Raw genomic sequence first — 13,957 nt, forward strand, 5'->3', positions numbered from 1 at the left:
AAGAGGCAGCTGCCTATATTTGTTTTTATATGTATTTTTATTTTTGCTCAAAATTTGGTTGGGTTTGGTGCTGCTTCATGTTTTGACTAAATACATTTAGACACTGCTTTTGCTGGAGTTCAGTTTAAATTTTTTTGTGTTTAAATCTTTAGAGTAATTGCACTGAGAGCTACCTCTAGTGGCTAATCAACAGATCTCTATATTTATTACAATACAATAAACACGTACAGTAAGAGAAAGTTTATAAAGAGGATAGTCAAATCCACAATCCATTTGCTTTAAAAATATGTGCTCAATGAAAACAATTATACTTTCCCTTTCAGGCATGTTTGATAGATGCAGACCTTTCTTTTGTTTGTTCCTTCCCTGTTGGAGTATGTGCCAGGGGTTAACACACTTTCCATTTCCTTAGTGAATATGTATTATTCTCAGCATTTAACAGAATATTCTCATAACAGGCAAAAGTTCAGGTAATGCGATAGCCACATGTATTCATTGCAAAACCTCTTCTGTTGTTTCGAGCACACACTAGAAATATACAAAGCAAAACTGTCCAGTCCACCCATGAAGCCCCCTCCTACATATGTGCTAGGATTAGGTAAATGTAGTTCTGGCTCACTGTATCCAGTGGAGCTGCATTCTTGTTCTTAGGCAAATTTAGTTTGGCTTGCTGTAATCAGTTCGGCTGTTGGTGATTGTATAGGTCTGTTCTGTGTTTCACAGGCTGCAGGTTTGATTACGCCTTCTGCCTTCTAGAACTCACTGGATGGTTCTGGGACATAGGTGTGGAGTAAGGCAAATAGGCAGCGTGGATATTTATACTGTCTTAGCCAATCCCTGTGGGAAGATTGCACAGATGGGTGCTGGGAAACTGTATAAATAGTTTCAGACCTGGAACAGAATTATCCCTGAGGAGGAGACCACAGCCCCCCCCCCCCCCCAGGCCACTTGTCATGTGTTTGCTTATTTTGGAGATCTCAGCTGCACAAGTTGGGGGGTGGGTTTTGCTAGACGTTGCTGGAGGTGATTGAGGGACCTGTCGTCTGTGGATCTGATCAGGTATCATAAGAAGAAAGTGTCTGGAAGGCATTGGAAGGAAGCAGTCAAATGTCTGAAGACATTTGTGAGTACAGACAATAGTGAGAGATCCTAGAGACTGTGTGCTGTTGCCACCCCTCTGGTTTTAGAGAGTCAGCTGTGTTTATAAAGTGGACAAAGTGTCCTGAACAGCTCAGTCTATAGTGAAAGGACTTTGTTTGGACTGTTCAGAGAGGAAGATTAATCTCCTCAAGCTACTGCTACAACACTTAGTCCACTCATTTAATGGTACAAGAACTTGGCTCTTAGTTATACAGAAGTGAAAATGTCCTCCTATTTGTACATACAGTGAAAGAAATAAGTATTTGATCCCCTGCTAATTTTGAATGTTTGCCCACTCACAAAAAAATTATCAGTCTAAAAATTGAATGGTAGGTGTATTGTAACACTGAAGACAGAATAGCAACAAAAAATAAAAAAAAAATGCATGTCTAACAAATTATGCACTGATTTGCATGTTCATGAGGGAAATAAGTATTTGATCCTCTATCATTCAGCAGGATTTCTGGCTTCTAGGTCTCTTTCATACAAGTAACAAACTGAGATTAGAAGCAGTCTCTTAAGGGGAGTGCTGCTAATCTCATTGTGTTACCTGTATAAAAGACACCTGTCCGCAGGAGCAATCAAACAATCAGATTCTAAACTCTCCACCATGGCAAAGACCAAAGAGCTGTCCAAGGATGTTATGGACAAGATTGTAGACCTACACAAGGCTGGACTGGGCTACCAAACTATCGCCAAGCAGCTTGGTGAGAAGGTGACAACAGTTGGTGCAATCATTCGCAAATGGAAGAAACACAAAACAACTGTCAGTCTCCCTAGGTCTGGTGCACCATGCAAGATCTCACCTCGTGGAGTGTCAATGATCATGGGAACAGTGAAGAATCATCCCAGAACTACACGTGAGGATCTTGCCAATGATCTCCAGGCAGCTGGGACCACAGTCACCAAGAAAACAATTGGTAATACACTCAAGAAAGCACATGTCCAGGCCCATCTGAAGTTTGCCACTGAACATCTGAATGATGCAGAGGAGGACTGGTTGAAAGTGTTGTGGTCAGATGAGACCAAAATCGAGCTCTTTGGCATTAACTCAACTCGCAGTGTTTGGAGGAGGAGGACTGCTGCCTATGACCCCAAGAACACCATCCCAACTGTCAAACATGGTGGTAGAAACATTCTGCTTTGGGGGTGTTTTTCTGCTAAGGGGACAGGACAACTGCACCACATCAAACGGATGATGGACGGGGCAATGCACCGTCAAATATTGGGTTGTGGAAACACATGGCCAAGGCAAGAAAGGAGTGACTCAAGAAGAAACACATTAAGGTCCTAAGTCATGTTTTGTGAAGGAGATCAAATACTTATTTCCCTCATGAACATGCAAATAAGTGCATAATTTGTATACATGGCTTTCTTTTGAATTTTTTGTTGCTATTCTGTCTCTCAGTGTTACAATACACCTACCATTCGATTTTTAGACTGATCAGTTCTTTGTGAGTGGGCAAACATTCAAAATCAACAGGGGATCAAATACTTATTTCCTTCACTGTAGTTCTGGAGTATCTAACTCAATTCCCTAATCACAAATTTAGGTTAGCTAAGAAGATCTTGCTGTATGGGCATCTAAAGTCAATAAACAGGTCTATTACTATTTTGTACAACTATTTTGTAAAGCGGTATGCAAACTGTTGTCGCTATAAAAATCCTGTATAATAATAATATTAATATTATGCTTTTTAATTTTGCTCCTTCCTATAAATGTTTAAATAGTGTAATACATACTGTAAAGCACTTAGAAGAGCATATTATAAAGAGAACATCACAGCAACAATTAAAATAAAGACAATAATGAAGAACATTGAAGCAAGTAATTACACTGTAGAATTTACAATAAGCATTGAACACACAGAAATACACACAGACACACACATACACTTCACAGCAATTCCCTTTAGATTTGGAATTTGGGCTGAGAGAGCTAAAACGGAAAAACAAAGGCTGCTATTAATAAAAATCGCTGTGCTACTAATATTCTGAGACACGTCTATTATTACATTTCAGGAATACCACTGTGAACCATTTGATCAATAGCATGTGGAAAAACAAAATAATAAGTAACGCACTTGAATCCAATTTAATAGTCGTCTCATTTGTAACATATTTGCTAAACTCATGCATAAAAAATAGATGACGAGGATGAGATTTCTTTAACTTAGCAGCCTATTCTGAATGCACCCAATTGTGCAAATATTATAATGAAATCTTTGAATTTAACACAGTCAGCAAAACATTCTTAAAATGCTTTGGCCCTATCGGAGCAGAGACAATACTGGGAGCAAGTAATATGCATAACTCAATATAATGCAATATAATGGCCAGTGGCCGTGCACCATAGAGTGTACTAGGACATTACATATCAGGTTCTGTGTGTCTTAAGCAGGTGATGCATGCTGGCCTAGCCACAGTAACACTAGATTGTGAGCCTAATAAGTAGAGTAGATGGTCAAAAGAAAGCATGTCAACTATAGTCATATTAAAAGAGGATTAAGAGATGATTTTCTAAAGGCAAATAGGTTGTTCACTTTGCAAGGAAAGTTTCACTTTGCATGGGAATTTGCTTTAGAACCTTGTAAATGTGTTCCACTTTGCAGAGAACATCCAACCACGTGCAAGAAAAAAAAAGATTTTTGCTTGCACATGATTTTATGATGGAAGTCAGCAGAGCTGCACCTCATTCAATAAACTGTAGGAAAATTTTATTGTAAAGTACAACGTTCCTTTCAAAGTGAGCAGCCTATTTGCCTTATCGACCCCCTAGTGTCCATCACAATTTTTTTTGTTTGATGACCTTAAAGCGGTTCTGCAGCCTAAAAATAAAAAAATTAAAAGTCAGCAGCTGCAAATACTGTAGCTGCTGACTTTTAATAATATGACACTTACCTGTCTATGGATCACCTGAGCCAGCTCTTCAGCTGACTTCAGGTCCAGGCACTCACATGTTTACTTTAGGAAGCCTACTGTGACTGCTTGCGGCTTCACAGCCAGATTCCCACTGCACATGATTGCGCTGAACTTTGTGAATGGTCCCACGGCTTTCTGTGACCTGTGATGTTTCCCAGAAGGCTGTTGGGGAAGGGGGGGACCAAACCTCCACTTCTATCACCTTGGTGATCCCAGAAATGGGATTGGATACCTGTAAAATCCAGGTACCAGCTCCCTACCCAATAATAAACAAGTGCCAAAACATAAAGTGGAGGGAGGAGGTAGGCAAGCAGAACATCCCCTTTTGGATGACGTTTCGCTTTAAACTGCTGAAACAGTGCTCCTTAGTATACCATAATAAATGTTGGCCACATTGGTTTCCTCTCCCAATGCTTTTTCTTTTTATATTTAATATAGGGATTAGCAGTTATAGATTGCTGTCCATGAGCTTGGGAAACTATTATTTTAGTGTGACCAGAAAAGCTGAACAGCAGCCATCTTGAAAATGTCATGCTTCACCTTTTACTGGTTGGAATTATGTTTTAGAATTGGTCCCTTGTAGATATATATATATATATATATATATCTGGGGGGGGGGGGTCTGATATGGGAGAAGTGCAGTAAGAAGTGCTCACTGTGTCGTGGACCCTAATGTTTATGGACAATCTTTCAACTCAAGTATCGGCCGCATGAGTTCTCTATACACCTATTCTGTAAACTGCTAGTGACAGTACATTATTCCAGGAGCCCAGCCAATCGACCTCTATGGAAAACACACAGCCAAAAGTCTACTATCAATTGCGTTCGTATGGGGATGAAGAATGATGTGAAATGTTAACGTAAATTTATCAAGTCTACAAGTAAAAAGTTTAACCAAGGAAGAGTTGTCTGTGTTACTTTCTGAGATGTAATATGTTAAGCGAGAGAATAAAGTGTGACCTTGGTGTATCACAAGGGCGTATAAAATGGGAGATAAAGCCATTGAACCCTCGGGGCTAAAGGCTTTGAGCTCCTGCAAAATCAGTGTAACAGAGTAACCTTTGTGGTTAAGCATACCAGAGTGAGCAACACTAACAAACATTTTGGGTTGGGACACTTCTATACAAAAAATGGCAGCCAGCTGGTAAAGGATGTGAGAGACTGTGGTGGGATTGGTGCCCCTATGGAGGGAGGACTAGTGTTTTATGTATCCCTCACCTTCTGGCTCATTCTCAATGTGGAGAGCTCTGTAGCATAGATTGTCCTGTAAGTCTGGCTATTAGGTCATGGAAGTGAAAGCTTTTTACATGTGTACATGGTATGGCGTCAAGGGTAGACCAGGTAAGCTGGTGAAGAGCCGGATGTGTTTAGCACTTCTATCTTAAATGGTATGCAGTATAGTGAGTGAGAAAATAAGATTACAGTGTTCCTGGGCTTTCTGCTGAAAGAAAGCCCCGTGGTGTGGAGTCCTCCTTAAAAAATGGCTTGCCCTTTGGGGAAGAATAGCACTCCCAATACCCTTCCAATGTGTTTGGTTATAGGGTGGCAAAACAGACACTGGTCCAAAGGAGGATTCAGGAAAACACACTGGCAATGGTGTGTAAATGTAATGTTGCTGAGGATAAGGGATGGTGTGTGTTGGCAGTTACACAGTCCTCTCTCACAGGGGATTCTGAACAGGGTGGTCACAGATTTCCCCCTTGCCCTGTATTTCAAATACAGCATTAAAAATACAAATATATCTTTACTGTGGTGGCTACAGATCTGTTTTAAATACAATGCGTGGCTTATTTTCAGTCTGCAAAGGACTGTGGGAATGGTTTAGTACAGTGGGAGCTCCCACTGTACTAAACCAATCTATTTTTTTGTAAAATCCCCTTGATTGTAACCAAACAATTTATAGTCATTTTTATTGATGGATGGACAGAGGACTTGATTTGCCCTAGGCCCATATGACATGAGATGTGTGGATATATAAATGCTACACTTATAATGTAGCATTGTATTATTACTTATTTTATTTATTACAAGTACTTATATAGCGCTGTCAATTTACGTAGCGCTTTACATATATATTGTACATTCACATCAGTCCCTGCCCTCAAGGAGTTTACAATCTAAGACCTTTAACTCACATTCATACATACACATACTAGAGCAAATTAGACAGGATCCAATTAACCTGCCAGCATGTCTTTGGAGTGTGGAAGGAAACCAGACTACCTGGAGGAAACCAAAACAGGCACAAAGAGAACATGCAAACTCCAGGCAGATAATGTCATAGTTGTGATTCGAACCAACAACCCTAGTATTGCTAGACGGATTATGCTAGTTTTAGGTTCTGTAACTACTCTGAGCTTGTTGCTTTTCTTTGGTATGATCCCCTGCAATATTGTAGTCCTCATTACTCAATTCTATCACGCAAAAATTACCTTTATACAAATTTTGACATCACAGCTCCTGTAGTTAAGTGACCAGTAACCATTATATACAGTATACACTTCTGTAACTATGACAATGCAGTAAGTGAATTCGCTGAATAATGACTTAGAAATTAATCAGATATGCAAAGACATTATATTTAAAATTCAGTTGGAGTATAAATGAATGTACAGATCTTACCTAAATTTGAAGATGCTCTACCCTCAGCCGCCCGGTCTTTGAGACTTTCTGCAATTCCTAGCTGCTGTTCATGATACTGTTTAGCTCTCTCTAAGTCTTGCATACAGCGTGCAGCGTGGCCTAAGCCTGCGTAGGCTCGCATCTCAATAGCCTTTTCTGATAACTCTTGTGCAAGTTCCAAAACATGATTATGGTACGACATTGCTTTGTCAAAGTTTCTTCTATAGTGATAGGCACTGCCAAGGTTACTATATGCCCGGGCTTCTTCCCGTTTGTTGCCAAGGTCCTTTGCAATCTTTAAATGTTGTTCATGACAATGGACTGCGTTTTCAAAGTCCCCCATTGCAATGTAGACTGCTCCCATGTTTCCCAGCTCTCGTGCTTCAGACAGTTCATCTTTGGATTGTTTAGCCAGGAGAACGCACTGCTTGTGGCTTGCCAGTGCATTGGGGTAGTCACCAATTGCTGTGTAGACATGACCTAAACTGCTTAAAGCAGATGATGCTGCCTACAAAAATAAGAAAATAGACTTGTGAATTAAATAGAAATGCAGCATAAGTAATACAGCAACAAAATGATCAACACATTGCAGCAAAACACAACAAACAATGATGCCACACAAAAGGGATATTTCAGTTTTGGACGGGCACTGCTGGACTGAAACACCATTGAATAAATGTTCATCAGAAGTCAATGTCTCTTTCTTTCCCTCAGGACCATAATGAAATGTCACTGCCTTGTATTTATTAATTCTTTCTACATTTATTTTACACAGTGAAAACTCTGGAGAGTGTGACACCATCTTTCCACTTTCCAACAACTATGTCAAATGGAAATAAAGGTGAAGTTGACCTTTAAGTGGAACTGATCTTTAATAAGCACAGAGAAACAACACAGTATATTTACAGGCAAGTTTTATTCTAATATTGCTATTTACATTAAAGAATGATGTGCAGGCTTATTTGATAGAGTCAAATGACAAATACAGTCCAGGTTAGTACCAATCATATATTTAAAGGCAACACCTAATTTTTTTTTGTTTTGAATATAATATAGTTATTTTTCATGAACTCACAACAGAAAGTGAAAGGAAACTTCCCCAAAGTACAGCACACAGGAACAGAGCTGAGGCTGTCAATCACAGACTGTGTGCTGGAGATACCCAGTCACCTTATTTCTCTTGGTGTCAGGAAAACTTGTCAGAAGTGACTCATGCATATAGCAGAGGAATGAGGCAGCAGACAAAAAATACACTTGCTCTAGATCGAGACAAGCACACATTATAGAGGGAGATGCTTTCTTTATTCTTCATGTTAGAGGCCTACCACCACTTTAAGTGGAAGTATTTTTTAGTAGTAAACCATAATTTCTCAAAAGTGGTATATGTACTCAGAGGAGTAAATTTGCAAAATAAAATTTCAATATCAAAAAAAGATAATAAATCATACAAACTGCAAATTAGCAGGTATATTTTTACTATTCCAAAACATAAAGGATCTCTTAGTGATATGTACACGCATTTAGAAGGTACCATCAGTAAAAGTTATAGAAGTACTTGGATAAAAGGTATGCAGTAGGAAGTACTTTCCAAAATTCTGATGTTAGATATTGGAATTCCACATTAAACTACATGCTTGTAGTTTATGACACAAGGAGCAATGCCGTATGCTAAAGCGCCCTCACCCTAACCCTCTGTATACCTCTAACCCTTCCTGTAATAATAACCCTTAAGTAAGGGAAACTCATTGTTTGCATGCTCACCTCTCCTGCATCAGGACCCTCTGCACCAAACACCAAGCCTTCCTGCACTGGGATCCCAACATTAGTTTACTTGTACACAGACATTGCCTTGACATCAGGAACTAATCAGGGGGGCTTTAGCAAATCAACTACATAAGCGTATCAGAAATGATCTTACCCTGGTCTGCACGCATCAGTAATGACAAAAAACTAAGAGCAAAGGGCACTGTGCATTGTGCGACCAACAGTAACGTGTAAGAACCAATTAGAATTAGTCTTTTGTTTGTTTGGAAACATTAAACTGTTAAAGTGTTACTAAACCCACAAGAGTAAAATCAGTCTGTATATGCAGTAAAGCATACTTGTTATACTCACTGTGGAACCTAAAGGGTTAATTCTCCACATTGTGTAAAAAGGATATTTGATCCTGACTTCTCTGATCCTCCCCTTCTTTCAGTGTCCCCCTCTTATTTCCTGTTAAGACATATCGTGCGCAGTCAATGTGCACATGCTCAGTTTGGTGTGTACTGGTAGAGAGGCTTTTTTTGTTTCTTGGTAGAGTGCATGTGATCAGCACAGGGCCAATCAGTACTGTCCAGACAGAGGTCAGGGGTTCTGCATCCTCCTAGAGCAAAACTAAACTCCTCTTACAAGCTTTAATCAGTGCTCGGCTGGGCGCTGATAGAAGTCACAAGACTGCTCTAACTGCTGATGGGAAAAGGTATTTATCAGTTTATATTTACTAAAAAAATTGCATTTCCATGTTCTGATTCTCCCCTTCTCCCCCTTTTCCATTGTCCCCTAAATATCTCCTGGTAGAACAGAGGTTTGGAGTCACTCTGCACATGCTCAGTTTGTTGTGTATTAGTAGAGAGAGTTTTTTTTTCATGGGAGAGTGCAAGTGATCAGCACAGGGCCAATTAGCACTATCCAGACAGAGTTCAGGGGTCCTGCATCCATCTAGAGCATAATGAAAACTCCTGCTACAAGCTTTAACTAGTGCTCTGCTGGACACTGACAGAAGTCACAAGACTGCTCTAACTGCTGATAATAAAAGGTATTTACTAAAACAAATGCATTTCCATGTTCTGTGTACTGTGGGAGACCAGAGATAGTGAATGCAGGGTCCTGGGTTTAGTAACACTTTAAACGCTGATTTTTGATTGGTAGTCATGGGCCACTGCACACTATTGTTTTTTGCACTTTAGTATTAAATAAAGGGCAAAGTGTTTTTGCTTTTCAGTAATGCTGAAATATAAAGCCTGCAACCAATTGCTCATTGTAACGGAAATTCCACCCATTACAGCTGCCATCCTATAATTGCAGTTTGCCTCATGTTAGGATATATAGTAATACATTGGATGACTTGCCTGTTCAGGAAGGGATTTAATCTATAAGATACTGAAAATATGCCCATAAAAAAGATGAATTCTAGAATGAGACAATTTCTCCTAAGAAAGCCTTAACGGTGAAGATGATGATCACTCCTGAGCTTGATTATTATTAATAATAAAAGTATAATATTTCTTCCAGAAATATGTTTTATTGGACTCTTAATCCATGGCCCTGTGAAGAGCTTATCTTGCCTTTTTCATGGTTAACAATAAAAATTAAACACTAAAATTAAACCGAAGTAGCTGGAATTATGCATTTTATGTAGAAGCAATGAATATGTCCCAATAAAATAAAAAAGAAATGGTTATTTCAGATAATATTTTAAATAATTAAAACAAAGCCCCATGTTCTGATGGACAGTTTGGTCATTTATATTCTCAAGAGTGACTAAAAAAAGGTGTTCTCATGTAACAAAACCAAGTAAACTTAAAGTTTCACAGATTTGTGTCTCTTTATAGTCCCTTACCCCTTGTAAGTTATGGACTGTGATTGATTTTTGCTTGGAAATGGCTCAAAATACCTTTTTCACTTAGTGAAAGTGAGTTTCCTATTCTCCCACTCCAATGGGGGGTGTATCTGACAATGTCTGTTACTGGGAGCTAATTAAGAAGTGCGTTGGGTCTAACTCTGGTACCTATCTAGATATCCTGAACAACTGCTCTAAGAGGATTTAGAGGCTGTTAATACTATGTCTATTTGATTTAATATCTACCTATGTGACATTAAAATGCAAGCTGGTTTGAAAAGAAATAATCAACTCCTTTTACATATATATGTTAAAGTTTTCAGGTCTAATAAAATCAGATGAACTATGCTGCTTCAGAAAACAACTTTAACATCTTTGGTGCTTCTGTAAAATTGAGGCTACAGTGATTGGAATACCAGTCAAAGGGAAGCTGCTTTCACAGGACACACATGGTGTATCAAAAACAACTAAGGTCAATGAAGTAAATACAAAATATCTTTATAAATGTCAAATACTGAATGAAAATAGTATAAAAATTACCCAAGTATATAAATACCCTTCTTCCACCAATGAAAAATACAACAATGTTATTTGGGGAGATTTCCCTTCTCTTAGCCAAAACAGAAAGTGAGAGGAAATCCCTGCAAATTAAAAGAATCCCTTGGGGACCCCAGGTCACAAAACGTTGACTAAACATCTCCAAGATACTCTTCAATAAAGAAAATCCCAAAATCTTACTGTAGGTTCAATATTATGCCCACATAGGTGTTTTATCAGATATAGTGGAGGTAATCTTATTAGTTATTTGTGTTTAGTTTACCTGTTACAGGTGGCAAAAGGAACCTTCTAACCTCTCAGTCTTTTTGTCAAGGAAAAACTAGACATTTTTTACTCCATATCAAACACAGGGGAAATAAAAATGAAAAGGGGACATCTTTTACGTAAATATGGGCTTAGTAACTACACCTCATTTTATATTTAAGGAGTCTAAACCTTAAATATCATTAACTGAAATTAGATATTTGCATTTTGGTAAGAAATTATTTGACCTCTAAAACATTTTGCCTTTTAAAAAAATCTGTAGGGGACATATGTGTTGATTGACACTGAAGAACAAAACGTTGACTAAACATATCCAAGATACTCTTCAATGAAGAAAATCTCAAAATCTTACTGTAGATTCAACATTGTGTCCATGTAGGTTTTTTCATTTGTTATAGGTGCTTAGTTTTCCTGTTACTGGTGGCAAAAAGAACCTGCTCACCTGTCAGTCTTTTTTAACAGGTAAGGAAAAACTAAAAATTTTGGAATCCACAAAAAGAACCATATCAAAAACAAGGGAAATAAAAATAAAAAGGGGACATCTTTTGCATGAATATGGGCTTAGTAATTACACCTCCTTTTATATTTAAGACAACTAAACCTTAAATATCATTAACTGAAATGAGAAAATTGCGTTTTGGTAAGAAATTATTTGACCTTTAAAACATTTTCCCTTTTGAAAAAATCCGTAGGTGACATATAAGTTCATTGACACTGAAAAACAACAAAACATTGACTAAACAACACCAAGATACTCTTCAATAAAGAAAATCCCAAAATCTTACTATAGGTTCAACACTGTGTTCACTTTTATCAGATATAGTGGAGGTAATCTAATTTGTTATAGGTGCTTAGTTTTCCTGTTACAGGTGGCAAATGGAACCTGGAAGACTCTCAATCTTTTCAACAGGTAAGGAAAAACTAGAAATGTTTTAACCCACAAAAAGAACCACGGAGAGATGTCTTTTTTGCTTTGTTTTCATTTACATAAGCACAGCTAACAGAGTAGTTGTGGTCTCCAGGTGCGTGCTAGAACAATAAAGTACCTAATATTGTTTTCTTCTATGTATTTCCCTTTTGAAGAATACACAATATTTCAAGAAGACACATAGCAGACTGTGTAGCAGTAAGAAGATGCAATAAATTATAGCTCATAGCACAAAAAAAGCAGGCCACCATTTTCCTGAATAAATCTGAGTGCACTCTGTTTAAGGAAAGTAAGAGATTAATAAACAAACAATCTTTCTTTTTCAAGAAGAAGCAGTAACAGATTAGCTATAAAAAACAATTTATAGCTAATTAGATACGGAAGTTGGCAAGACACACTACCTTTACCAGCTTCTGAAATTGAAAAACTACACTAGGCTTCCCCGAGGCAATTTAATTACAACATAAAAGCTGACAAATTGTAATGACTTAGAGCGCTGTAAAATCAATATTATTTTTGCTTATTTTGGGGTAAAGTGATAGGCTTCTATTTAAATTAAATTATGGCTGAGCAATTTTCGACCTAGCCGAGAGTCTCACAAATACTTCTTTATTTACAAGTGGAGAAATCTGATTAGGCTATTTTGGATTTTCAATATAATTTCCCAAGCCTTGGACCTTCAGAGACCCAGACTTATATGGATGTATTCTCAAATGTAAAATTGTGTTGTTTATCAAAATGAACCCATCTTTCATCCAGTATACCATGGAAATTAGATTCTAAACATGAAGACTAAAGAGCTAGCTATAAAGGAACTACTTCAGCCTGAAAGTATTTTATGATTACAGACAACAGGCTTTTAGGAAACTTAAATAATTACTTTTTGGGGAATTCTACAACTTTTAAAAATACTGTTTACCATGGTATTTTACTAGTAAGGTTATGCATACTGTATTGTTCACCTAGGATACTGTTATTTTTATCAGTTGTACAAGTTATGTCTTTGGACCTCAGTGGCCACTGAGGTTAAGTGCGCAGCATATTCTGTAGCGTAGTCATTATTTATTTATTTACAGTATAAGAAAGAAAACTGACAGATGACTTTGCCTTCAAATTTCTTAAAAGAAAAATATGGGAATGGCAAACAAAAAAAAAAATCATACTCACTCAGATGGCTGCAGCACTGATCCCAGCTGCAGCAGTCCCCCTCCGGCTCTACCCAGAGAACTGAGCGATCAAACCCTGCCCATTGCTCAGTTTTCAGGTTCATTCTAAGCAGAGAGCAGTGACTGTCAGTCACCACCTCTCTGTTCTGCCCCTCCAACACTCACTGGCTGTGGAGAGGGCAGGAAGGACTAACTTAGGCTCTCAATGTGTACCAAATGAAAAATCCTTAGGCGTCCAATGTTTTTTGCTCAACAAGCAGAGCAAAGCACATCCAACGCATTTCAGGAAAGTATTTGAGGGTCCACACAACACTCCCCCCCCTTCAGGGCTGGATGAAATGGCAAAATGTTAAGTGGACTCAAAAGTACTCCTATGCAGAGTGACCTGCATGTAGAGTATATTATAGAGAACCGTCAGTGTTAGTGTTCAAAGTAGATATAGCAAGGACCTTAGATTTTCATGTGGCACTCTCTTTGACCTATTACACTAGAAATAACAACTTAACAGAGGTTCAAATCCTCCTCCACTTAATCCAAAACTAATACAATGTACTTTGGCTGTTTAAATAGCAACATTAAAAACTTTAAAACAGATATGAATAGGATGACTTTTGATTGGCATGCAGTTTATGACAAGTATATAATGCACCAGGGATTCAAGCAGCGTTATTAAAATATAAACATTAAATGAAATTATAAAGCTGATAAAGCACCATCAGAAGGAGCTGATACAGATGTACTGTATCTGTCACTATA

The 13,957-nt window shown here is 38.0% G+C and overlaps 1 protein-coding gene across 2 annotated transcripts in view; it reads right to left on the reverse strand.

Annotated features, from left to right (window-relative positions):
- The window catches only part of TTC28 (tetratricopeptide repeat domain 28), a 670,967-nt gene that overhangs the window by 336,350 nt on the left and 320,660 nt on the right, over nt 1–13,957 (reverse strand). For both annotated transcript variants that reach the window (XM_089692516.1, XM_089692515.1), the window contains exon 5: nt 6,685–7,192. In XM_089692516.1, the coding sequence (XP_089548642.1) occupies nt 6,685–7,192 (508 nt within the window). The remainder of the gene's footprint in view (nt 1–6,684; nt 7,193–13,957) is intronic.

Source organism: Staurois parvus, unplaced genomic scaffold, assembly GCF_062004578.1.
Source record: "Staurois parvus isolate SC_StPar_1 unplaced genomic scaffold, SC_StPar_1.0 ptg000589l, whole genome shotgun sequence".
In the NCBI taxonomy this organism is placed as follows: domain Eukaryota; kingdom Metazoa; phylum Chordata; class Amphibia; order Anura; family Ranidae; genus Staurois; species Staurois parvus.